We start from the raw sequence: 25,741 nt of genomic DNA on the forward strand, positions 1-25,741 counted from the left end.
TGAAGACCTGAAGGAAGAGCTTTTCAGGTGGAAGAAACATCAGGTGACAAGACAGAGGCAGGCAAAAGCTTGGTGTGTTTGAGGAAGAAGGATGGTGAGGCTGGAGACATAGACTGGAACCAGATCATGTGGTGTGTTAAGGTCAGGCTAGAAGTTCAGATTTTATTCTGAAGGGAACAGGAATAGATTATTTAAGTGGAAGAGCAACATGAACCTATGGACATCTTGTAGGGATGATTCTGGTTACTTTGTGGAGAAAGACAACTGTGGAGGAAGATCATGTAGAAGGCTCTGGTGGTGGTCCAGAAGAGATCACGGCTGTTCAGACTAAAGCTACAGTGGTGGTAGTGGTAAGAAATAGACATATTCAGCATATATTTTGAAGATGAAGGCAATAGGGCGTGACTCTGGATTTGGCTGGAGTAAGAGTTGAGTCGGGGTTGGGTAGTGAGGAGAGCAGAAATGGCAGATGGCCTCTGGGCTTTTGGCTGGACTAACTAGGTAAATGGCAGTGCCACATTAAGTGATAATGGAAGACTGTGGGAAGAGCTGTTTCAGGAAGGTGAGAAATCAAGAGTTTGTTCAGGACGTGTTATGTTTGAGATGTATAATGGACATCTTCCAAGTGGAGAGGCCAAGTAAGGTGTATAGTATCTGCATTTAGAGCTCAAGTCATTGAGGTAAAGAAAGTATTTAAAGCCATGAGACTGAATAAAATCACATAGGAAGGGTATGAGCAGAGAATAGTGAAGGACTGAGAACTTGAAATTTAGAGTCGTAAAAAAGAATTGGAACAATTAAAGGATCCTAAAAAGCAGCAACCAGTGTGATCAGTGAAAACATGATATTTAGGAAGCTAAGTGAAGGAAGTACTTCAAGAAGGTGGAAGTGATAAACTGTCAAATTCTATTACGAATTTGAGAACTTTCAGGAATTGACTAGACCACTAAAGTTTAACAGGATGGAAGTCATTGGTAACCATGGCAATTCTGAAACCATGTTAGTCCAAAAAAGCATCTATAGTCTTCATACTCTCATACACTTTAATGACAAGGATATACCCTAGGCCACAAATTGGATGCCATTTATATACAACAGTTAACTTGTACATTTCTCATATGCTGAAAACCAGTTGAATGCCAAAGAAACACCATAGCGATTTAGAAAGGTAGACGTTGGATTCACCTTTATCTGCGTAATCACACTGGATATCAGTGATAAGAAAGAACAAGGATCAAACTACAGTGCCTCCTGTGGATCTGTGGAGCATCTGAGTTACTCTTATTTGTCCAAACATACATAGAATTTAAACTCGCGGTTGAGTGATTTTGTTTTCCTCAGTATTTTGAATTCAAAATAGGTAACAGTGCTATTAATCAGCTTGCAAGTTAAAGATTTCATGAAGGAAAATGAAGGGTTAAGTATTGATAGGAAAATGTGTCGTGCAAAATATTTTAGTTTCTTGTATAATTTCTTATAGAAATCTTATAAAACAGCACTGATTCTTCAAATCCACCAAGCGGGAACTAGGTTGCCTCCCCCTATCTTCACAGACAGGAAATCAGCTACGGAAGAAAATAGAATAAAAGGAACTTTCTTTTAATTTTTCAGGTAATAGAGAAGAAAGAGTGAAGTTTTTGAATAAAAAGGAGGATAACTTGTATCCTCGATCACCACATTAATATAAAGCACTTTTCTTCGGTGAGATTCTACATGAATCCAAACTCTTAAAAAGCTGGGATTATAGATAATGATAAATCACTACAAATGGAAGATCAATGAATCCTCATACATGTTAGCTAACATGAAGACTGCTTATAAATAAAATTTCATCAATGTAGTGAGTTTTTTATTAATAACAGCTAGAAATAATTTGAGGTAATCCATATCTTCCCTTATGACTTTTTTGTCCCGTTTTTCTTCCAAATATATGTAAACTAATACTATTGAATCACAAAATAAAGAGTTTTTTTTAGTTTTAGTTATGGTATTAATTGAGCTTTCTTATTTTTTAATCTGATACTGAAGATAAAGATTATTGCCTATTTTACAAACTGATGATGGTAGATCAGCATTGTACTCTGCAAATTGTGTTTTGAAAGACTTATTATAATTTTAATTACAATATATTCAAATGTATATAGAAGTAGCCAAGTTATAACAAGATTCTACATGTGAGATTACTAGTCTTTTGGGAATCTTCTCAGTCCACAATTTGTTTCTTAAACTGTCAGTGAACCACTGGGGTAGTCCCCAGAAGAAATGTTATAAGACTCCATCTTCTTGTGCAGAGCTGATCGGATCAGGAATCAAAGCTGAGCCAAACACATTCTGATATGAAATCTGGGGATTTTCAGGGGAGAGAGTGTGTTGACCAGTCTTTAAAGATTGTTGGACCTGTGCCAGGTCAATTCAGAGGATTTGGCACAGGCAGACACTGCCATGTGCTCACCACGAAGAGAATACCGTGTACATATAAAGAGAGGAATAAAACACTTTCACAAAATGAAGCACAGACTGAGGCTTTGGATGGATGGAAGACCTCCTTCCATTTCTGGTTCTAGTCCCATGTGTAGCAGTTTTTGCCCTGAGGCTTCCCTGTATTTTCTCAGGAAGTTTGGCAAGTCTCCTTTGAGTAAGAATAACTCTAACAGCATGGCTAGATGGGTTGTAGCCTATGATACATCCCACTAATGCCATCCCCTATGGACATTTTTGTTTATAGTGAGTCCGGAACTGAAATGAGAATAATACATACATTCCAAAGAGTCCTTTCCTTTCCCCATGCTGACAGCATCTTTAATTTTTTCTCTTGATCATCAGCTAATTTCACAATGAAAAGGTGACTCTACAAAGCTTCCACACATATTTTAGTAAACTAAGAGAATATAATTTTCATGTCAAATTAAAGACATGTTTTAAAAAATGAAAACATAGCATATTAACTATATTATAATATCAATTAACATGTCTCAAAACACTTCAGTAAAAATAAAGCATTACACTTACAGTTTAGCCTCCAGAATTGCAAGGGCTTTCTTTAGCTCATTGACCTGTTGTTCCCAATACCTTATTGATTCATGTAGTCGTGCTATCTCTAAATTGTGATCACTAAGAACCTATTAAAAATTAAACAAAAATATGGCATCCAGTCATCACCAAGTGATTCATAACAGCAGTTCAATTCCACTCAATATTCAATTTTTACATTGGGAGTGTCCTTCAAGGAAAAAAAATCAATCATTATAATTGTTTCTCTATAAAATAAACTTGGACACAAATCATTCTGAAATCATCAGAAAAACCCAAAATTTAGAGGGGAAGATGGCTAAATACAGCAGTGAAAATGTGAAAACTATTTTTACAAATTTTTGAGACAAGAATTAACTTCGTCTAACACTTAAAAAAATTAAACAAATCCATATTGTCACAATCATCTTCATTTATCATCCCAGGATACCAAAATCAGTATTATTTTTAAAAGTCAAAACAAATTGGGTCTTTTGTCTCCCTTGATAGCTATGTTCGTGCTGAAAAGAATTTTTATTTCTTAATATTTAATCTAAATTTAGGAAATGGAATAATTGGATACTGTGGAAAAAATGTTATGATTTAAAGGAAGGGAAAACTGATGGAGAAAATTCATAATGAAACAGACATTTTTGCAATGCAATTTTGGGATCAAGAAAAGGAAAGTCTAACTTATTCAGCCTTGGGTTTGCATTTCAGCTTGTGAGGGACAATGGAGCTTAGACAAGGCTGATCAAACAAATGCCTCTTCTCTCCAATGCAGAATTACCATGGACATAATATTTAATGCCACTAACCCTGGACAGCAATGTGGGATCAGAGATATACCTGTGGGGAGAATAGAGGCACTCTCAACCATGCCAGGTGTGAGAGGGGGGTACAAACTACTCAAAAAGGTTTCTTTCTCTAGAGTACCCATAGCTAGTTCCAGAGCTAACTGGAGTCGTAGAACTACCATCAGAATGAGCCAAATGTTGAGAGGCCTCTAATCAATCATCAGAATTAGGGATACATGCTGAAGGCCTGATAGGCCTGACATCTGTTATCTTTAGTCCTCAGTCCTCCTTGCCTGGACAGGTAGGCCACCTTCAGGATCCCATGCTATTATTTTTTTCTGCCAACATCATATCAACGTTACCTGGCTGCAGAGACGTCCCATGTAAGAGTTAATCTGAAATTCCTTGTGGTCTCAATCTATAGCCAAAATCCAGTTTTCTAACCTCAGCCAACAACAATGACAACAAACTACCAAATATAAAACACTTAATCGGCATGACCTCATTTAATCTCCACAAAAACGCTCTGCAGTAGGCAATATTAATACTTCCATTTTATAGATGAGGAAACTTCACATTTGTAGAACTATGATTTGAACCCAGCTCTGTGTGATACTCAAGTCTGTGTTTCCAAAACTATTATCTACCGATGGAGGGGTAGGAGAGTGGGCAGGCTGGATTGTGGGGAGTGGGGAAGGACCCAGAGGCAAATTTACTCCTGCTGCCTTCAAAATAATTTGGGCTTAGAGATCTTCGGAGTACAGGCTAAGGAACACATATTTCATTTTCCCAAGTTAGTTGGTGGTGTGCTTGATTTATGATTTATGAGGCCAAAACTGGAAATATGAGCTTGGGCATGCAGATAAAATGTTTTATATAGCCTTTCTATTCTCCTGTAGGCCTAGTGCTTCCTTACTACGTTGAAATTTAAAAAGAGATAATGATGTTTTTAAATACACATATTTGAGAGAAAATTTTCATTTTACTAATGCTTTGTAATTGGATATCATAATAGATACATTACAATTAAAATGAGCAGAACCACCCATATAAAATATTCAGTTTTACTGTTGTACCAGTATAGTTTTGCATGTGGTTTTTCAAGACACATAGAAAAAATATACTAAAGTCTCATTAGTTCAATTAATTGTGATAAGAAGTTAACAGCCATTTTTGTTTTAAATAACATATAAGTAGTATTTACATTAACCACTTCAATTATAGTCACTGCCATAGCTTATGTTTTCTCATCTTTCAAATAAAGATAATCCTCACAAAATACTTCTCACAGTGTTGCCTTTCAGTAAATGTTATCACAATTTTTTTTAACAGAAGTGCAGAGCTCTGATGTATTTTCTAATTTAAATAGACAAATGGTCTCCTTTACATATTAATGTTGCTGTACTCAATACAGAGCCTAAACTCGGTGCTATTATTCTACATTCAGAATTAAGGACTCAGCCCATGGTTATTCATTTTGTTATACAAAATGAAGCAATCTCATGGAAATGTTATATATATCAGTACATTTGGTTAGTTCTATATGTTTTTTTAAATCAATATTTTCACAGTATTTTGGCCCATCAAATGCAGTTTGTATCTAAGGCATTCCACATTTCCTTCTTCCCATGATATTCCTGAAGAGGAAAACACAATTGCACCATAACGCTTTAAAGAAAGTGTCAGAAAATGTTCAAGTGCAGAAAACATCCTCTCAGCATGACATGAAGATGCATTACAATCAACTCCTTCTTTATTGAGGTGCCTAGATAAGGCTTAAAAATATATTATTGTTTCTTACCGCTGCGGAAACAGTAACTGTTTCTTTTATTTTTGACATTTTAGTGTGTAATTTATCCAGTTCTTTCTTCTTTTTACAAGTCTCCACTCTCTTTATTTCACAGATATCTTTAAATTCATTAATCTATAGTGACAAGCATAAGAAACCAATTTAAAAAGCCTATCAGCACAACAAAGTTTAGAAAATCTTTTAAAAACAGCGTCAACCTAATTCATATTTAAGTGTAACATATTCAATTCAAGTATAATAATAAGTAAAAAATAAACCAAAAAACAAGGGTTTCCTTATTTTGCAGTATCACAGGAAAAAGCATGAGTCACAAACTGTAATTATTGAATATTGAAATAGTAAATGTATAAGAGCAATAATAACAATGATTGTTAATAACTAATTATAAAAGTAATTGTCACAGTAGTGATTTCATAGTAAATCACCACAGCAATGGTGATCAGATTTACAATGTACTAAGCAGACAAGAAGAGTCAAAGGAAGGATTGAAGAAATTATCTGGGAATCTAAATTCACATTATTTAGTGGGAAATAAAATCAGCTAAACACAGAGTAAACAAAATAATTAAGGACAGAGCAGCTTGTAATCCTGGAAAACTTCTTACCATTTTATCACACCACCACTTGTTAGACCCTAATGAATGATGTCACCCTCTTATCAAAACCACCTCTCCCGAGTCAACCAGAGCAGAACAAGGAAGAAACAATCATTACAGATCTGATGCTGAATTTTAATTAACATGACACAGCAGGCAGTTCAGCTCCCGCAGTGGCAGAAAAAGATGCAGTAGTCATCCCCTCCCCACCCTCACAAATTTGCTGGTCTCAAATATTGTTTTCTCTTTAAGGCCCTCAGTTCTGCCTGGCCCCACCGCAGGCCTCTGCTCTCTCTCATTCATTTATCAGGAGCAGCAGGGCTGGGCTGGTGCCCTATCGGAACACCCTAGTCCTGTCCATACAGACACAGTCTCAGGGTTATCAAAGGCAACTGGATAAGATGGTAGCCTATTCCTTGTCCCTATATGGCTGCATATAAGCAAGGGGACACCCCAGTGTTACAAATTCTGTCACTTAAATTCTTCCCCATGAACTGAGATGCTGCTACCAATCAAATGTCTTCCCCAAGAGCGGAAGTGTCCTTGAGTCCCCCGCTCATCCCGTTTTCCCAGGGTGTCCACAGAAGATACCACGGAGGCTGCTTGCCAGCCTTGAGGACAAATAAATTATTTCCTGTTTCCTGCTCCAGATTCTATACATTATTGTATTTTAAAGAATAAAAATCATGCCCACTTACCTGTGCAGTCAACTCTTGTTTTCTTATCAGATATTCTGCCCTTTCTTTTTCCATTAGCTCCTCTGCCTCTTGAATACATTTTTTTTGCAATGCTATGTCTTCTCTCTTCAAGTTTATTTGGGTATAAGTCTCATTTATGTAAACAGTGGTGGTGGCTTTTTTCTCCATAATTTGGTTGAGAGACAGGACAAACCTTGCATGCTTCCTTGCTAGCTCTTCCTGCTTCTCCCTGGGAGAAAAGAATTGCTACAGAGTAAGAAGCATAGCTCCTAAGAAAGGAATAAAGTCTGTGTGGTGAGATGAGCCCTCAGCAAGAGGAAAAGTGTAAGGAATACCTATTTTATGACTGTGTTTATGATTGTCGAAACTTGGTTGAAAGCCAGGCGCAGTGGCTCCTGCCTGTAATCCTAGCACTTTGGGAGGCCAAGGCGGGCAAATCACCTGAGAGGTCAGGAGTTAGATTCCAGCCTGGCCAACATGGTGAAACACTGTCTCTACTAAAAATACAAAAATTAGCCGGGGATGGTGGCTTGCACCTGTAATCCCAGCTGCTTGGGAGGCTGAGCAGGAGAATTGCTTGAACCTGGGAGGCAGAGGTTGCAGTGAGCCAAGATCATGCCACTGCACTCTAGCCTGAGTGACAGAGTGAGACTCTGTCTGAAACTTAAAAAAAAAAAAAATTGAGATGAGAAGAGAAGAGAACACAAAACAAGCATCAACCTTGCAACTTTTACCACTTTTGAATGTCACATGGCCTTGCCTCACACCACCCGTCCTCGCATGCCAGGTAGTAACCACAGGGCATTTTGGTTTAAAGTATACAATGACTCAAAAGTAGTTTTGAGCACGTAAATGGGATCTGACCAGTTGAGTGTTTTGATATGTATTGTCATCATGTCTAGCTCATCATCCTGAGATACGCTGTCAAGCTAAAGAAAGAGAAATCTCATCACATCTCCAGCTACCCTGGATGCTACAACCCTGCAGGCAGGAGCCAACAGAAAGCTCACCTTCCTCTGGATAGAAACTAGGGAAAGAAAAGAGTCTATCTTTACGTTTCGGAGGATGCCTGAAACCTCATTTGAGCCCTCTTACCTTCTCCCATCTGTAGCCAACTCTGAGCTCATTACGAGTCATTAACCTCACACATCCATTGCTGGGCGGTGTCCATCTGAGGAAGACCTTAGGATCCTGTGAGGAAGACCTTAAGATTTTGTCTGCCCCGAGGCTAACAACAAAAGGTTTACAAAAGGGACAACCGGTGCCATTTCTCTATTTTCCTTTTTAAAAGCTCCTGCAATGTAAAGACCCTTTTCCTTTTGCTAGTCCTCAAGGCTAGCGAGTTTCAGAGGAATTGTGTTTGAAGGCTCAGGAAAATAAAAGCAGGCTGCTGGGAAGTTTACTTCCAGAGGTCAAACTCCACAAAAGCAATGCAATAAAAAGAAGTCTAGGTGAGAGACTCAGTAGGTGGTCAGATAATGGGTGCTTTGTGGATGCAGCAGAGGAAGCCTTCTAAGAATGAGTCAACCTGAGGACTGTGGAGCCTTGGGGAAACAAAACAAAATAAGTGAAATCAAAAAACCTCACTAGGTGTGTTGTGATGGGCTGAGAAGAAAAGAACACTCACACAGTGTGGAACCTCAGGAAAACACATTCAAAGAGCTGCTCTGTCTGTATCTAGTTTTTGAAATTTGCCCAGGACAGGAGACATATCCACCACCCGTCAGAGCTTGTGAACACTTCGATATGCATTTTTCTTTGAAAAAAATGATGCAACAAATGATTGTAGCTTGATGATGCCAACACACCTGCCACCACCTTCTGTTTGTTATTGCCTTTCCGTAAAGATTTGTCTAGAGCAGTGGTTCTCCCAATGTGGTCAGGACCAGCAGCAGCAGCATTGCCTGAGAACTTGTCAGGAATGCAAACACTTATCCCCACCACACTCCTCCCAGATCTATTAAATCAGCAATTTTGGAAGCAAGTCCCAGTAATTTGTGTCTTAACAAGCCCTCCAGGTGGTTCTGATGCAAGCTCAACTTTGAGAATCACTGGTCTATAGGAATGTGACGCTGCTAACTGGTTGATATAAATATCTAGCTTGGGTTTTATTTTTCTTGCTATTAGTTTAGCAATTGTGGTTTCCTCTTCAGGAATAGGACTAGTTTAGGAATAGTCTAGTTTACGTAGCAGGCTCTGGCCGTGGTGGCTAGCATGCACCATGCACAAATCTGTATTGTGTATCCCCAACAGGATTAGAGAATGTGGTATTTCTCAAACTTATGTAATCATGAACTTTCTCTTTTGTGGAGCATCTCCCAGCACAGGTGTACTGAGAGCCTGGTTCGGGATCCATGTCCCTGGGCCTTGAGGTCTCTGCCTGATTACTGATGCTTTGATATCTGGGGCACCCTCTGATAATTTTGGCTTCCCAAGAAGACTTTTTTCCCCTATAATAAGGGCTCTTTGTGAACATTTCTCACTCTGGAAACCAACATGCTGATATTTATGATATTTATTAAAATTTATCAAATTTTCTCATGGGGTGAGTAATTCTTCAAGGGGTTCTATCTTTGAGAATATATCTCTTCCTTTCATGAGCTAGCAAAGAGTTGTGACCCCCATTTCACAGATGGAGAAAATGAGGCTCACTAAGGGGTATCAGATCTTGAGCTACAGGCAGTTTCATATATTATCTCATTTAATTACAGATAAAATCTGGAACCCTGTCCTGGGAACCAGCCTCATCCTCAGTCCTCCAGCAGGTTACAAATATGACTAAATATCTTCAATGAACTGAACTAGATACAATAGGTCTGGTTTGACATTAGATTTATAATATAATCCCTGCAAGATTTCTTACTTTGGTGGTGGGGGTTTGTAAACTTAATTCTATGAAAATGGAAACTAAATCCACTGGGTGTCTACCTTTGGAGGTAGCAGTAGAGGTAGTGTGTGATTTACAAACAGTAGTTGCTGCTGAGAAGCTGGATTGCCTCTGAAATATTACAGGCCTCCTGGCTGCTGTGGTTGAAGATTTTCTGCTCTCCTCCTCAGCCCTCTGTGGCCATCACCTTCCCTACCCCATCAGCCTGGGTCATCTCCTACAACCCATCTTCACCTCTCAACTTGCCCTGCCCCAGTTCAGATCAGACAGTAAACCCCTCCCGACAATTTTCCCACTCCAGCCACAGACACCTACTCCCTCAAATATTGAATATAAGAATACCTACCCCAGAGCTTCATTATATTCTTTCAGGTCAGTTATTTTCTTCTTCAGAAGCTCTATTTCATTTTCTGTCCTTGTAATTCTCATTTTTATTGTATTTATCTCAAAAAGATTTAATCTGCGAGCGTCTCTGACACATTCTTCAAAGTAAGTGGAAATGTTACTACATTATTTGAGGAAGAGCACAATTGTAGATACTGACTTTCATGAAAAAAAAAAGTCTTTCTTTGAAATATTCTTTTAATAATGTTTTTGAGAATCAAGTACCTCTTACTCCCTTGGTCCCTCTCAATGTTACCTACTAATTATTTCTCTTATTTCTGCTGCTGTTATGGTAACCAGCTTTCTGTGGGCTTAGATCAACTTCAGACAGGTGTAGTCTGATAGTGCCTGATTCCTGCCCATTCCATGCACTTCTCACCTCCTGCCTAGGACTTCTGCAATTTCTACATGGGACTTCTTTATGCACCCACACCCATGCATGTATAACCCAGAAGTACAAGAGGTAGGGCAAGCATCAGACCAATGATAGACAGGAGCTTGTGCATAAATATTTCTCCCTCTCTCACACTGATAGATGGTCCTGAGAAGAAGTAACACCGGGTCTTGGGAGCTTCTTCTCATAATTAATTAGTTTCAGTTAGCAGCAGCCAACATCATAATCCACCCCATGTGGCTCTCCCTTGTCCTCTGTTTTGGTCTCCTTATCCCATCCTCCTCTTTGGATTCTACTCCCTAATAAAATAATAATGCAAAAGCCAATGCCTCAGGTTCTGCTTTTTGGGAGAATCCAATGTATTAAAGAAACAATTATTCATCCACAAATAATACGTCAGTGTAATCACATATGACTTCAAAGGATTAGCTCAGTGTATGACAGATGGTCAATATGCATGAATTTTTTAACACTGCTGTTTAGGAAGGTGCTGGACTAACTACTCATTTCTACACAACAAACTCCCTAGAAACTAGCTGGTAGCTCTCCTGAGAGAGCTAGGGAATTTTTTTTCTAGGCTACTAATTAAATTGCTTGTTGCAGCAGGCCTTCTCAAACTTTGTGTCTCAAATATGCACATACATCATTTGGAGATCTTGTTAAAATGCAGCTTCTGATACAGCGGGTCTAGGGTGGGCCCAGAGATTCTGTATTTCCTCACAAGGTCTTACATGTTGCTTATGCTACTGAACCAAAGACCACACTTTGAGTAGCAAGGACTTATGACATAAGGCCAACTAACTAAATTTACATGGTTAAGCATTTAGCATGTATCAAGGACCTTACAAGCTATTATGGTATTTTCCCCCTTCTAAAATATGTTTTTCTGATTATAAAAGCAACCCAATCTAAAAACTAAAGAACAGCAAACAACAACAACAACAAAAAAAACACTCTTAATTCTACCTTTGGTGCAGATTCTTCTAAATCTGATTTTCTTTTCCTGCACGTATAGTTTGTTCTATTTTCCCTGTCAAACTAGATTAACACCAAGCATATTGTTTTAAACCCACTCTATCAGTCAGGGTCCAATTAGGAGATAGAAATCTCACAGTAAATTGAAAAGGGAAAGTTTAATAGAATAAATTATTAACTACAACAGAGGATTAGAGTAATTAGAGGATTAGGGAATGGGTGGTAAGAAGTGAAGAGAACTTGAAAGCATTCAGAAATAGCAGACATAAGGAATAGCCACCATCTCTAGGGCTGAGATACAGTGCTCGAGGAAACAGCACCTTGAGACCTGGGAGCTAGGCCTCATTAGGGAGGCTGTCTCTCATTAGATGGCAAAGAAGTTCATGAAGTGCTGGGCTGATAGAACTTGCTGGAAATCTGCTCTCTGGGGGTGTTAGGGGTCCCTGCCCACAGAGAGGTGCCATACTTCAGAACTCACTGCAAAACTACCCAAGGGGGTGCCAGAGAAGCTCTTCATGAAGAGGTGCCTCATTGGTAGTTGAAGCTACCCAGGGGGTACTGGGGGAAGCTGCTGGGCATCGTGGACTGCTGGATGCTGCAGGACCATGGCCTGGAGAAGCTGCACACACCGTAAGAGTCAGCCAAGTTGAGCACACTGGAACCAGGAAGAGAACCCCTTCCTCCTCCATATCCCTCCTATGCCCTCTGTGGACAAAGCTGAACATTGTGCCAGCTGGTAAAGGGGAAAATTTACAGGGTCCAGCTGCCTTATCACAAAGTAGAGGCAATAAATGGCTAAGTGGAAAATCTATCTTTTATTCTTTTACTTATTAAGACCACTGTTTTTAAGTTGGGCTCTCTGGGAAACAGATTATAAAATGTGTGTGTAGAGCATTTATCGGGTAGTGCTCTGAGAAACATCTCTTTGGAGGAAATGAAAGGCTGGGCAGAGGAGGAGGTTAAACTCTGATGAGCTTTGGAGCTATGATCATGCTGTAGAGTTGTTCTACACTGAGGCAAGGAGCCAGGCCTTTGTACCCTCATAGTGAACAATCACGAGTGGAGGTGGCAGGCACTAGGGAGAGAATATAACTTGGAGTGAAGCTTCTCTCTTTTGTTTTTGTTTGTTTGTTTGTTTTTGTTTTGAGACGAAGTCTCGCCCTGTCACCCAAGCTGGAGTACAGGGGTGCGATCTTGGCTCACTGCAACCTCTGCCTCCTGGGTTCAAGCGATTCTCCTGCCTCAGTCTCCTGAGTAGCTGGGACTACAGGCATGCGCCACCACTCCTGGCTAATTGTTTTTTGTACTTTTAGTACAGATGGGGTTTCACTATGTTGGCCAGGCTGGTCTCAAACTCCTGACCTTGTGATCCACCCGCCTCAGCCTCCCAAAGTGCTGGGATTACAGGCGTAAGGTACTGCACACAGTCCCTTCTCTCTTTTGTTGAAGGTAATTCCTGGAGAAGAACTCAACTGTGAGCCTCAGTCAATATACCTGGCATCTGGTGAAATAAAGTTTGACCCTTACCCCAAATACAAAATTTACCTCAAAAAAAAAAAAAAAAAAAAAAAAAAGAATTGAAGAAGACCTACACATAAGAGCTTAAACTGTAACACTCTTAGAATAAAACATAGAGAAAAGCTTCATGGCATTGAATTTGGCAATGATTTCTTGACTGCATCAAAATTTAAAACTTTTGTGCTTCAAAGGTCACTATCAACAGAGTGAAAAGGCAACCCATGGAATGGGAAAAAAATTTGCAAATCATGTATCTAATCAGTGGTTAACATTCAGAGTACATAAAGAACTCCTACAACTCAACAACAACGAAATCGAACCTGATTAAAAGATGGATAAAGGACCTGAACAGACATTTCTCCCAAGAAGATGTACCAACGGCCAATGAGCAGACAAAAAGAAGCTCAACATCTCTAATCACGGGGGAAATGCAAATCAAATCACAATAAGATAACACTTCACAGCTACTTGGAGAGCGATCAGAAAAATCACAAACACAAAAATCTGGAAAATAACAAGTACTGACAAGGATGTAGAGATACTGGAACCCTTGTGCATTGTTGGTGGAAACACAAAATGGGGCAACCACTGTTGAAAACAGCAAGGCAGATCTTCAAAATATTGAATATATGACTCTGTAAGATCTGACCCCAGTAAAAAAAAAAAAAAAAAAAAGAATGTACAATTACCATACAATCTAGCAATTCTGCTTATGCAGAAATATATAAACAAACCAAAAAAATGAAAGCAGGGACTTGGATACAGGTGAAGTGTCCCTAATCCAAAAATCTGAAAACTGGGCCGGGCGCGGTGGCTCAAGCCTGTAATCCCAGCACTTTGGGAGGCCGAGACGGGTGGATCACAAGGTCAGGAGATCGAGACCATCCTGGCTAACACGGTGAAACCCCGTCTCTACTAAAAAATACAAAAAACTAGCCGGGCGAGATGGCGGGGGCCTGTAGTCCCAGCTACTCGGGCGGATGAGGCAGGAGAAATCGCGTAAACCCGGGAGGCGGAGCTTGCAGTGAGCTGAGATCCGGCCACTGCGCTCCAGCCTGGGCGACAGAGCGAGACTCCGTCTCAAAAAAATAAATAAATAAAAATAAAAATAAAATAAAAAATAAATAAAATAAAAAATCTGAAAACTGAAATGCTCCAAAGAACATTTCTTTTGAGCATAATTTTGGAAATGCTCCAAAACCCCAAACCTATTGAGGACCTACATTATGATCAAAGGAAATGCTCAATGAAGCATTTCAGATTTATGGATTAGGGATGTTCAACTGGAAAGTATAATGCAAATATTCCAAATTCAAAAAAAAAAAAAAATCAGAAATTGGAAACATACCTAGTCACAACTGTTTTGGATAAGTGGTGCTCAACTTGTATTTGGATACCTATGTTCATAACAGCGTTATTCACAACAGCTAAAAGATGGGAGCAACCCAAGTGACAATTTGCAGATAAAATGGATAAGGAAATGTGATAGATACAAACAATGAGATATTATTCAGCCTTAAAAAGAAAGGCAGTTCTGACACATACAATAGTATGAATGAACCTTGAAGATATTATGCTCGGTGAAGGAAGCCGGTCATGAGGACAAATACTGTATGATACTACTTATATGAGGTACCCAGAGTAGCCAAAATTCAGAGACAGAAAGTAGAATGATGGTTTAGGCCAGCCAAGTTGCCTAATTTAATTGGATAAGTACCAATTTGGAATGGGCTGATCCATTTATCTGTAGTCTATTTAGAAACAAAATTATATAAATTCAAGTGTTATATATACTATTTCCACTGAAAATATAAGAGAAAATTATTATGGAGTTTACTGTGTTTGTGTCATGTATGCTTTCTAGCTATATCTCACATGAGCAATAACTATGAAACTTATCTTGTTGAAAGTACTTCATTCTATTATAAGATCAACTAAATTTCTAGAGTTGATAACCTCAAAAGTACCTTTCAATTCCCTCTTAATGCTACTGGGAAGAGTTTCCAATAGATAGTATAGTTTGTTGAGTTCCATGCTTTCAATCTCCAACAGATTGATTGTGGCTTTTCTCATTTCTTCCTGAAAATTTAAATTACATGTTAAAAAAGTTAAGACACTAAAATAGTAAGATCAATTTCCTAAACAATGCCCTATAAATGTTTTCAGGGGTCAAAATATAATTTCATTAAATATCTTCTACCATTATTTTTATTTGGAACAGACACTGGGAAAAGTATCTACAGTCACTATTTAAGGTGTCTGTTAATTTATCTCTTACTTTCTATTGATTTTATTCTACTGAGAAATTATCTTTTCTTTATGAGTATCTGTTTCTTATATGCAATTTCAATCCATTTAAAAGGAAAGACGCTAACAAAAATGGTAATATTGAGAAAGAAAGCTACTTATTAAAATATGGAAATTGCCTATGAAAATATGCTTAGGTATAAAGAGAACAATGGTTTTCTCATACACACCTACAAACCCAGACAAATAGGTAAAGCTGTTATTATTACTTTTAGGTGAGGCTACTTTAAGAAAGGAAACACTGCTGAGAAATCAGTTGGTGGGAAAAAATAGATAAATCATCTTTTAAATAAACTGTCATAATAGCTATAGCTATTTTATGATCTGAGAACCTGCCATTATATTTTATGAATTAGAAAAAGTAGACTATATAATTACATATATAGCATGATCACTTTTCTGTAAAAAATGAAATTCAGTGTAGTCATCACCTATACCCTGAAAGTAGAAAGTATATTCATCAGCATTAATTGTGATTATTTTAATGTGGTCCTTTTGCTTATCTATTTTTTTCTAAATTTTTCAGAGTCAACATGTATTACTTTTATAATAATGAACATTTATTACTTTTAAAAATAAAAGGATTGATCTCTGGTTTGTTTTTTTTTTTTTGAAATGGAATCTCGCTCTGTTGACCAGGCTGGAGTGCAGTAGGGCAATCTCAGCTCATTGCAACCTCTGCTTCCTGGGTTCAAGCGATTTCTCCTACCAGCCTCCCCAATTAGCTAGAATTACTGGCTCTTGCCACCATGCCGGGCTAATTTTTGTATTTTTAGTAGAGATGGAGTTTTGCCATGTCTTGGCCAGGCTAGTCTCGAACTCCTGACCTCAAGTGATCCATCAGTCTCAGCCTCCCAGAGTGCTGGGATTACAGGCATGAGCCACCACACCCAGCCTGATCTCTGTTTTTTAAGAGATTTCACAGCTCAGATATTAAATGAATACAGACTAGATACTTTAACCACAATAAATATTTTGGCCCCTTAAAATCCTAGTGAAAGACATAACTGAAAGAAAGAACCAAGCAGGGAAAAATGTTTCCACAGCACCACAGTGCTGCACAACACACATGATCCCTAAGTGTTTACATGTATCTACTCAATTAAGTAGGATTGTAAATTATGATTATGTAGTATAGCTATATATATGTGTGTGTATGTGTGTGTGTGTATAATATGAAATATAAAGTAATAAGAGTTTTATCAGCAGTCTGTGGATTCAAACTCATTTACAGCCATATTTCTACATTTTTAGCAATTTGATATGTAGTAGATTCTTATTCAATATTTTTAAATAAAATGGAGAGCCTTCACCATTCTGACTGTGCCAAGGAAGCATTGTCAATATCATCCTTGGCCGAAAAGAGATGTCTGTGACACCTCAGAAGGAAATTCTTTAAATATTTCTTCAACATGTCTTTGATAGGGGCCAGATAAGTGTAATTGAAAGAATTTCTCTTTGTTTTCACTAACAGTACAGTCTACTTCAGTGAAACATATGTCAAATAATCTTTGACCAGTTATGCAAGGAATTGCTTATAGAGAACTGAGTTAATTAGCACCATGCTTGCAATGTATTCCAGAGATTGTGTGTGTGTTTGTTTTAAGGAATGCTTGTATATTGGTGTCCCAAGCATTTGCCTATGTGGTCCACCTCTTAACTGAACCCTATTATCACCCACATTGCTTTCTCTAAATGAGCTTGCCCTCATCCACAGTCATAAGCCCATAATTTAGTTTTCTCCATGGAAAATCCAGTAACAATCCGCAGTTGATCAATAATTATGCAAATACTTACAAAATTGAGAGAAAAATATGTTTAAGTTCAAGATAACTATATTCTCTAGTCATCTACTTAATATTTTGAACAGAATTGGTGCTAAATGAAAGTTTGATGAAGAAATATGTGGAAGATTGAAGAAATGGTTCTTATAGGTAATACAATACCAATTTCTTAACAGCTACAGCAATGTCCTTAAGAAAGATCTTAGCTTCTTCATTACATTTAAAATAGTCACTTTGCAGTGATCGTTCTGAAAAAAAATTAGAAAAAAAAGATCTCTTATTTATCTATCCAAATTCTACTTAACCTTTTGTGATCTAGCTCAAATACTTACTTGGTTGGAAGTTACATCTTCAATATCTGAATTTTTATTGTACATTACACTAATCTCTTTTGTACTTACTTCTTATTCCATAATGTTGTAATTTAGGTATATATTTTATGCTCCTTGAGGACAAATGTGCTGGAGATTTACATATTGATATTTTATAACTCCTACTCAGGGCAAGAAGGTGTAATGATTTTTTTTCCCTGTGAAATATGTTCTGAGTGTCTAGATATTATTAACAGAAAAATGTATTTGTACGTAAGTACTAGGGTTGCAATGGCATGCTGATCTAGAGATCAAGTATGAAGAGAGTTCAAGGTTCTAGCTCTGTCATTGACAATGACCTCAGATACATGTGACTAATTTAGGTCTTAATAACTTTAGGTCTCCTCAGTGGTTAACATTCTTTTTTTTTTATTTTATTTTTCATTTTTTTGAGACGGAGCCTCGCTCGGTCGCCCAGACTGGAGTGCAGTGGCGCCATCTCGGCTCACTGCAAACTCCGCCTCCTGGGTTCAAGCGATTCTCCTGCCTCAGCCTCCTGAGTAGCTGGGATTACAGACGCCCGCCACCACGCCCGGCTAATTTTTTGTATTTTTAGTAGAGACAGGGTTTCACCATGTTGGCCAGGCTGGTCTCAAACTCCTGACCCCAGGTATCCACCTGCCTCGGCCTTCCAAAGTGCTGGGATTACAGGCGTGAGCCCCCGCGCCCGGCCAACATTCTTCACCATAACATTCACCCAAGCATATTTGCCAAGAATTGTGAAATTAACCTAGTGCATTTAAGGAGGAAAATAAAAACTATCCCAAATTAATAGTAACATTGTAACATAAATCAATACGATTATCTTGAAGAAATGGGATGATTCCAGTGAAGCACTGAAATGTTTTGTTTGGCCTAAACGGTTTTTGCACTGACCAGGAAACACCCTTTCTTGGATTGTCTTACCTTAAGTGATTTGATTACAGGTTCAGCTTTCTAACTGAAAAATATTTTAACCTGGCCCCATCCAAGGTAATTTTCTATTAGAATCTCCTAAACAACCTTTTACATCTAATGTTTCTTGCTTAACACAACAGGAGCCTCTTAAACACTCCCTTTCCTATTTGCTTGTTAAATTCTCCAGTTTGCCATGGCAAAATGTGGGAGGATGTTAACTTGGAAAGGCAGGAAGAGAACTGAAATAGAAGGCATAATCTAAATGCAGGTGTGTACTCAGGTCGCAGGCATAGGGTAGTGACTTGGGAGTCCCGGATTTGTCACCAACCACTACTGAGTGTTGAGCGAAGTCACCCCAGCTGCGCTAGAGCAGGAGAGCTGGGCACTTGGTCCCACCCTCCACCTCTCTCTCCCCAGACTCCAAGGAGCGGGGAGAAGGCTCTGCCCTGGCCAGTGATGCCCTGGTTCCGGGAGGAGAGTCCCCGCTCAGGGTTCCCGCTGAGCGCCTCCTAAGCGCCACCTCTGAGGAGACGTCCCTTCCATTGCCCGAGGGGCGTCTCACCCACAACAAACAGCTGCTCCAGCGCCTCGACCGCGACGGAGGAGCCCAGGGTGGAGGGGAAAGTGCATAACTCCAGGGAGGGGCCGGTGGAGACGGCGGCCGCCTGCACCAGCTTCTCGCCAGCGCCCAGTCCTGGGGTCCAGGGGCTCAGGGCCATTTTGCCGTTCTAGCTGAGTTCCTCCTAAGCCAGAGCCAAGGATTGCCGGTTGCCACGGGCAACGAGGACGCCGAGGTCCTGGGGCGCCCCCTCGTGGCCCGCACCTCTAGTAGGTACTTCCCTGGTTCTCTAATTTTATTCACAATAATTAAGCAGTCTGAGAAGAATGACTCTCTCTTTAGCTAACTTTTCCCCCTTTAAATTTCCATTTCGTTAGTTCAGGCCTGTGTCTTTTTTGTGGAGCACTGGAATCATAATAATGATCACTTCTGAGCGCATCTTTGTGCCGGGTACTGTCGGATAACCTTTAGATACAGTAGCTCACTTAATCTTCACAAGAACTTTGTGAGCAGGCACTTTTAATACCTCCACTTTTACAGACAAGTAAACTGAGGCGAGGGCGACTAAATGAACTGCTCAAGACCACAAGAGGATAATATTGGATTTAAATTGACATCTGGGCCGGGCGAGGCGGCTCACACCTGTAATCACAGCTCTTTGCGAGGCCAAAGTGGGATCACCTGTGGTCAGGAATTCAAGACCAGACTGATCAACATGGTGAAACCCCGTCTCTACTAAAAATACAAAAATTAGCCTGGCGTGGTGGCGCGTGCCTGTAGTCCCAGCTACTCAGGACGCTGAGGCAGGAGAATCGCTTGAACCGGGAGGAAAAGTTGTAGTGAACCGAGATCACCCCATTGCACTCCAGCCTGGGCAACAAGAGCTAAACTCCATCTCAAAATATAAAATAAAATAAAATAAATAAATAAATAAAATGTGAAGTCTGTATGAATCTTTCTACTATGCTACAAAACCTTCTTTTGTACTCCTTTAGAACTTTCCTTGTATTTAGTATATCACTGAGCTCATTTTGCCTTGAATCATAGCGATTTTTTTCTGTCTTCCCATCGAACTGTGAGCTCTGTGATGACAGGGACAGGAGGATATTATTCATTTTTCTATGCATCTCCAAAATTCAGCTTAGCATGAGGCTCAGTTTGAATCTGTTAGTTACTTTTCCTCTGGTGGGTTAGAGAGAAGCAAAGGTGATTCAATCCTCCTCTTCTTTTCTCTACAGATGGCAAAACTGAAATTAGAATGATAGTAACAATGACAATAGCTATCAATTGTTAAATACTTATTTTGTTCCAGGCACTGTTTTACATACTTTGCAGTACCCCATTTAACCCTCACGAATAATCTTTTGAACTAGGTATCATTGCCTGCTTTGCAAATGAGGGCGCTGAGCTACATCCTAAACCACTGTGCAACACTGCCTTGGAGCGGTCACAGCATATCAGTAGCAGAACTAGTTCTAGAATCCAGGCTTCCTTCATCCAGGGAGAGCCATATTTTGGCGTTGGACACCACCCTGGACAACATCCTCCTTTGTTGCTGGATTTGGTCTATTAGTATTCAAATCTGCTCCTGCCCTTCTGGGCCCTCCTCTGTGGGGCAGGAGCAAGAAGACTGGATATGAAATTTCTTGGATGTCCTTGCCAGCTGTTTTCTTGGTAAGTTACACTAATGGGAAACACTGGTGGGAGATTAGAAGGCCAAGAAATCCTGCTATTTCTGCCTCCAGAAGTGGTGGTTTCAGGCTACAGTCCACTGTAGGTCCCAGCAGTTTTGATGGCTCTAGAGGTGGCAGGAGTAGGAGCCGGTGACTCCAGCAGTCTCCAGCTGCTCGGCACTAAATGTGAGCTTGTGTGTGTACAGTACAGGTATTATGGCGGCTCTGATATCTGGGGTCTTCTTTATCTTCTTACCCTTTGGCTTCTATAGCCCTTGCAACAAATTCCTTGTGATATACTTCTCTCTTCTGGAAATATCTAGACTGGACTACTTCAAGGCAATCCTTATGCTGTCACCAGAAGACTCTTCCTACTCATCACCTTATTTGGATCACATTGCTCTCCATTATCTATGAATAAAGGCTAATCTTAAGGGGGCATTTTGTGTCCTCCCCACTTACTGGATTTGTTATAGATTTTCTGAATTTTTACATTTCTCTATTTCCCTTCATGTCTCTAATAGTTTCTTTTTCCTTGAACTTTGTAAGAAAGTTACATGTACATACACATACATATGTATAAAGTGGGAAAAGCAAGTTGAAAAAGAAATGTATTCAATTAATATTTAATTTTTACAAATTAAATGTTTTGTGAAAAACGTTCAGCTTCTACCTCGTCTCATGGTTCCTTTTATGTGGGATGCCCTGTGCAAAATTCAACCATAATTTTTCAAAAGAAACTTTATTAATTCTGAAATAGAAAACTAGGCAAACAACATGAATCAGCACTTAACAAAAGGAAAAAATTCCAAGAAACATATTGAAAGAACATTTATCCTCAATAGCATTCAAAGAAAAATAATACTCTCATTTCCTCATAACATTAAGATTAAAAAGAATAATACTTCAAAATATCGATACTGGGAATATGCATACTATCTGAAGGACAATTTGGAAATTTGTATAAGGAGCCTTGGCATACAGTAATTCTTCTAAGAAATGTTCTTAAAGAAATAACCACAGGTTTGTCCATGGACATAGGTGTGAACTCATTTATTGCAGTCCTGTTTTAAATAGTGAAAAATAGCCCAAATGATCTACAGTAGGACACTGTTGTTAAGTAATTTATGGGACATCCATGCAGTGGAACAATCTAGGAGGCAATCCACCATGTGGTTAAGAGCTTGGGTTCTGGTGGATTTAAATGCATTCCACTACTGATCGGATTGAGTATCTCCTGAGACAGCCTCCCAGCTCATGCTGCCAGTGTCCCAGCTCTAAAGGGGTGGTGACGGCGATAGGAGTTCTCAGTTCATAGGATTGTTCAAAGGGTTAAATTAAGTGAGCACATAGTAGATACTTAAAAAACACTAATGATAAAGTAATAATAGGGTACCTATTAAGAATAATGGGTAGAAATTTACATGTACATACACATACATATGTATAAAGCGAGAAAAGTTGAAAAGAAATGCACAGTATTCAATTAATATCTAATTTTTACAAATCTATATATCTGTAGAGATGTATATAGGTATATCTCTATATGCACATGCATAGAAAATGGTCTGAGAAGAATTGTTTACTAAAATATTAACTGTGGTTATTCCTGGTTAGTGAAATTATGGGTGTGGTAGGTAAAATAATGCCTCCCCAAAATGTCCACATCCTAATTCCTGAGACTTGTGAATACATTAGGTTACTTGGTAAGGGGTAATTAAAGTTGTAGAGGGAAGTAAGATTGTTAATAAGTAAACTCTGAGATGGGGAAGGTAGCCTAGATTGTACAGGTGGGTCCAATGTAATCATAAGAGTTTTTTTTTTTTTTTTTCTCTTTGAGACGGCGCCTCACACTTATCACCCAGGCTGGAGTGTGGTGGCGCAATCTCGGCTCATTGCAACCTCCACCTCCTGGGTTCAAGTGATTCTCCTGCCTCAGCCTCCTGAGTACCTGGGATTACAGGCACCCGCCACCACGCCCAGCTAATTTTTGTATTTTTAGTAAAGATGGAGTTTCCCAGGCTGGTCTTGAACTCCTGACCTTAGGTGATCTGCCTGCCTCGGCCTCCCAAAGTGCTGGGATTACAGGCGTGAGTCACTGCACCTGGCCACAAGAGTTCTTATAACTGAAAGAGGCAAGAGAGTCAATATAAAAGTCAGAGAAAGATTTGGAGATGCTATACCACTAGTTTTAAGATGGAGGAAGGGGGCCATGAACCAAGCAATGCAGGTGGTCTCTGGAAACTAGAAAAGGCAAGGAAACAGATTCTCCCTTACAGCCTCCAGAAAGAATGCAGCCTTGCTGACATCTTGATTTTCACTAGGAAAGACTCATTTCGAACTTCTGACCTCCAAAATGGTAAAACAATACATTTAAGTATTGTTTTACTTTTAAATTTGCTTTACTTAAAACAATATATTTGTACTGTTTTAAGCCACTAAATTTGTGGTAATTTGTAACAGCAGCCATAGGAAACTTTAAAAATAATTGACATATAAAAAAAGGTTTCTCAGCCTTCACTACTTACAGATGGTGTTCACTTGGCCAGAATGCATGTCCTTTTCTCATGTATTTTTACTTTGGTAACACAAACAGATACATTTATCTTTCAGTCAGTATTTTAAAGAGAACTTCTTTGCTGAACAGCCAGTATGACATTGAAAATCCTCCAGTCCGGTGCTGACATAGATTTTTAGTTATCATAAAGCAAGTTTGTTTCTGTTTACCCCTTGCTGCTGTCAGAGCCAGGGAAAGAACCCCAACTGTTCCTTGGAGTTTGGCCCCTAACTTGCACAGGAATGAATATGCTCATGTGTTCGGGCAGGTTTGCAGTCTCTGTATGTGAGGTCTATATCGTATTTGATGATAACATTGCTCTTAGAGCATCTTTGCATAAATCTAGTATCTCTAGGCAAAGTCTAAACTTCTCGGGCCTAGACCCTGTGTTAGATCAAGGCAAGGTTCCATTCTTGTTAGTCGGGTCAAATATCTCATATTTAGAAAGTGGTTGCATGTTTCAGTGCTTTGTGCATGTTGTCATTTCATCATCAAGCTTGTTGTCTCATGGTCACAGATGGCTGCTGCAGCCCCAGACATCCCACCCTTGTGCAAAGGCAGGGGGAAGTGGAAAGGAGCCACATGTAGAAGCCCTTCTTCCTTTTCCTCAAGGAAGAAAATCCGCTCAGAGTCCCATATACTTCCATTTATGTCTCAACGGCTATAGCTAGATCCCAAGGCCACCCATGAAAAACAGGTTAGAGGCTGGGGGCGGTAGCTCACGCCTGTAATCCCGGCACTTTGGGGGCCAAGGCGGGTGGATCACAAGGTCAGGGGATCGAGATCCTCCTGGCTAACACGGTGAAACCCCGTCTCTACTAAAAGTACAAAAAATTAGTCGGGCGTGGTGACAGGTGCCTGTAGTCCCAGCTACACAGGAGGCTGAGGCAGGAGACTGGTGTGAACCCGGGAGGCGGAGCTTGCAGTGAGCCGAGATCATGCCATTGCACTCCAGCCTGGGCAACAGAGCTAGACTCCGTCTCAAAAAAAAAAAAAAAAGAAAAGAAAAGAACAAAAGGTTAGGACAGTGAGAATCTGAATTACTAGCCTCTCTGGGGAGGCAGCGGGAGAGAAGAGGGTTGAGAAGAGCTGGAGGTTTTTCCACAGGATGTCAGCCATACATATGTTCTCCAAACTATTATTTATGAACCCCAGCATCAGTCCTTTGTGATGTTGGGTGACTCACCTAGCTGGCTGGGTGAATCCTTCCTTGGGGCTGCAGAGGCTTGGTCTTCTTGCATTGTGTACTGGTAAGATTTCCCCAGTTTAAGCCTTCAAGTTTAAGGCTTTGCTCCTCGATGGTCTGAAAGAGGTTTATATATTCAACAAAGATTTCCTATCCCTTGGGATTCTCACAGCTTCTAAAGTGTCTGTCCTGTGGTCAGGCTATAATTCTCAGCTACAGTGACTCCAGCATATGGGTATTTTTGTGGTAAAATGGCAGGAAGATTATGTTCTCCAGGTAGTGCCAGATTGTTAGAGAAGCAAACAGATGGATTGGTGTCTCTGAGGGAGTTATGCCAAACAAGGAAAGCAGGGCATGTCTGAGGAAGAACAGACCATATCAGTGTTTGTCACAAATGACTAAGAGGGATCCCTTTTCCATTTTCTTTCTTTGTTTTTATCTATCTCCAGGAATTTCTTGGGACTAAACAGGTTTGGGACATATATATTGGTTGCATTATTTGCTAGAGGTTTTAGACTGGCTTAAACTCAATTCTCCATTCTTCATCTGTACAACCGGATTTTTACATGTTGGGATTATGAAGATTAAGCAGAATAAAGATGTGCTTACTACAGAGCACAGGCTAAGTATTTTTCATCTTTTCCTTCTACTAATGGAAAATAAAAAGCATTTCTTCTGAAATAGAAATGCGATTCTCCTTTCTGCCATCCCTAGGCTTCCTTAAGCTTCTTGGTCGTTCAATCCTTAGTGAAAATTTCTGTAACTAAATCAACAGTCACTGTCACAGAGGTGGGAAATTGGTTTTATTTCAATGCTGTTGTCACTGGATGGCGTGTTAGTTGTGTGCCTACTGTGTGCTGGGTCCTGAGCATGTATTATACAAAACAGACCTATAGGTGGCGCTAGGGGAGGCCCCGCTGAGGAAGAGAGAGGCGAGAAAGAGGAGGAGGCCTGCCTGGCCAACATGGTGAACCCCGTCTCTACTAAAAATTCAAAAATTAACTGGGCATGGTGGCCTGCGCCTGTAACCCCAGCTACTTGGGAGGCTGAGACAGGAGAATGGCTCGAACCTGGGAGGTGGAGATCGTGCCATGGCACTCTAGCCTGGGCAACAAAAGCAAAACGCTGTCTCAAAAAAGAAAAAAAAGAAAAAAAAAAGAGGAAGTAGAAATCTGGAGCTGCCAGCTGCTTCCCCTCACAGGATCCTCCTTTCTAGAGCCCTCCCCATTCCAGGGACTAAGAGCTTGGGCAGTGCTGTTTTCCCTAGAGGTTCACTTTCTCACTTAATCCAGTCGGCCTGTGTGGGGCTTTCATACATATCAAATAGTCTAATCAGTCA

General features: G+C 39.7%; 1 protein-coding gene across 1 annotated transcript in view; it reads right to left on the reverse strand.

Annotated features, from left to right (window-relative positions):
* CCDC175 (coiled-coil domain containing 175) overlaps positions 1-19,202 on the reverse strand; it is a 60,085-nt gene extending 40,883 nt beyond the window's left edge. The window contains exons 1-7 of the mRNA XM_011961912.1: positions 18,990-19,202; positions 17,322-17,407; positions 15,036-15,147; positions 10,144-10,279; positions 6,911-7,139; positions 5,608-5,730; positions 3,010-3,119 (exon numbers count right to left, since the gene is read on the reverse strand). Of these exons, the coding sequence (XP_011817302.1) occupies positions 3,010-3,119; positions 5,608-5,730; positions 6,911-7,139; positions 10,144-10,279; positions 15,036-15,147; positions 17,322-17,407; positions 18,990-19,146 (953 nt within the window). The 5' untranslated portion in view covers positions 19,147-19,202. The remainder of the gene's footprint in view (positions 1-3,009; positions 3,120-5,607; positions 5,731-6,910; positions 7,140-10,143; positions 10,280-15,035; positions 15,148-17,321; positions 17,408-18,989) is intronic.
* Between the last annotated feature and the right edge of the window lie 6,539 nt (positions 19,203-25,741).

The sequence above is a fragment of the Colobus angolensis genome, unplaced genomic scaffold (assembly GCF_000951035.1).
Source record: "Colobus angolensis palliatus isolate OR3802 unplaced genomic scaffold, Cang.pa_1.0 Scaffold57, whole genome shotgun sequence".
NCBI lineage: Eukaryota > Metazoa > Chordata > Mammalia > Primates > Cercopithecidae > Colobus > Colobus angolensis.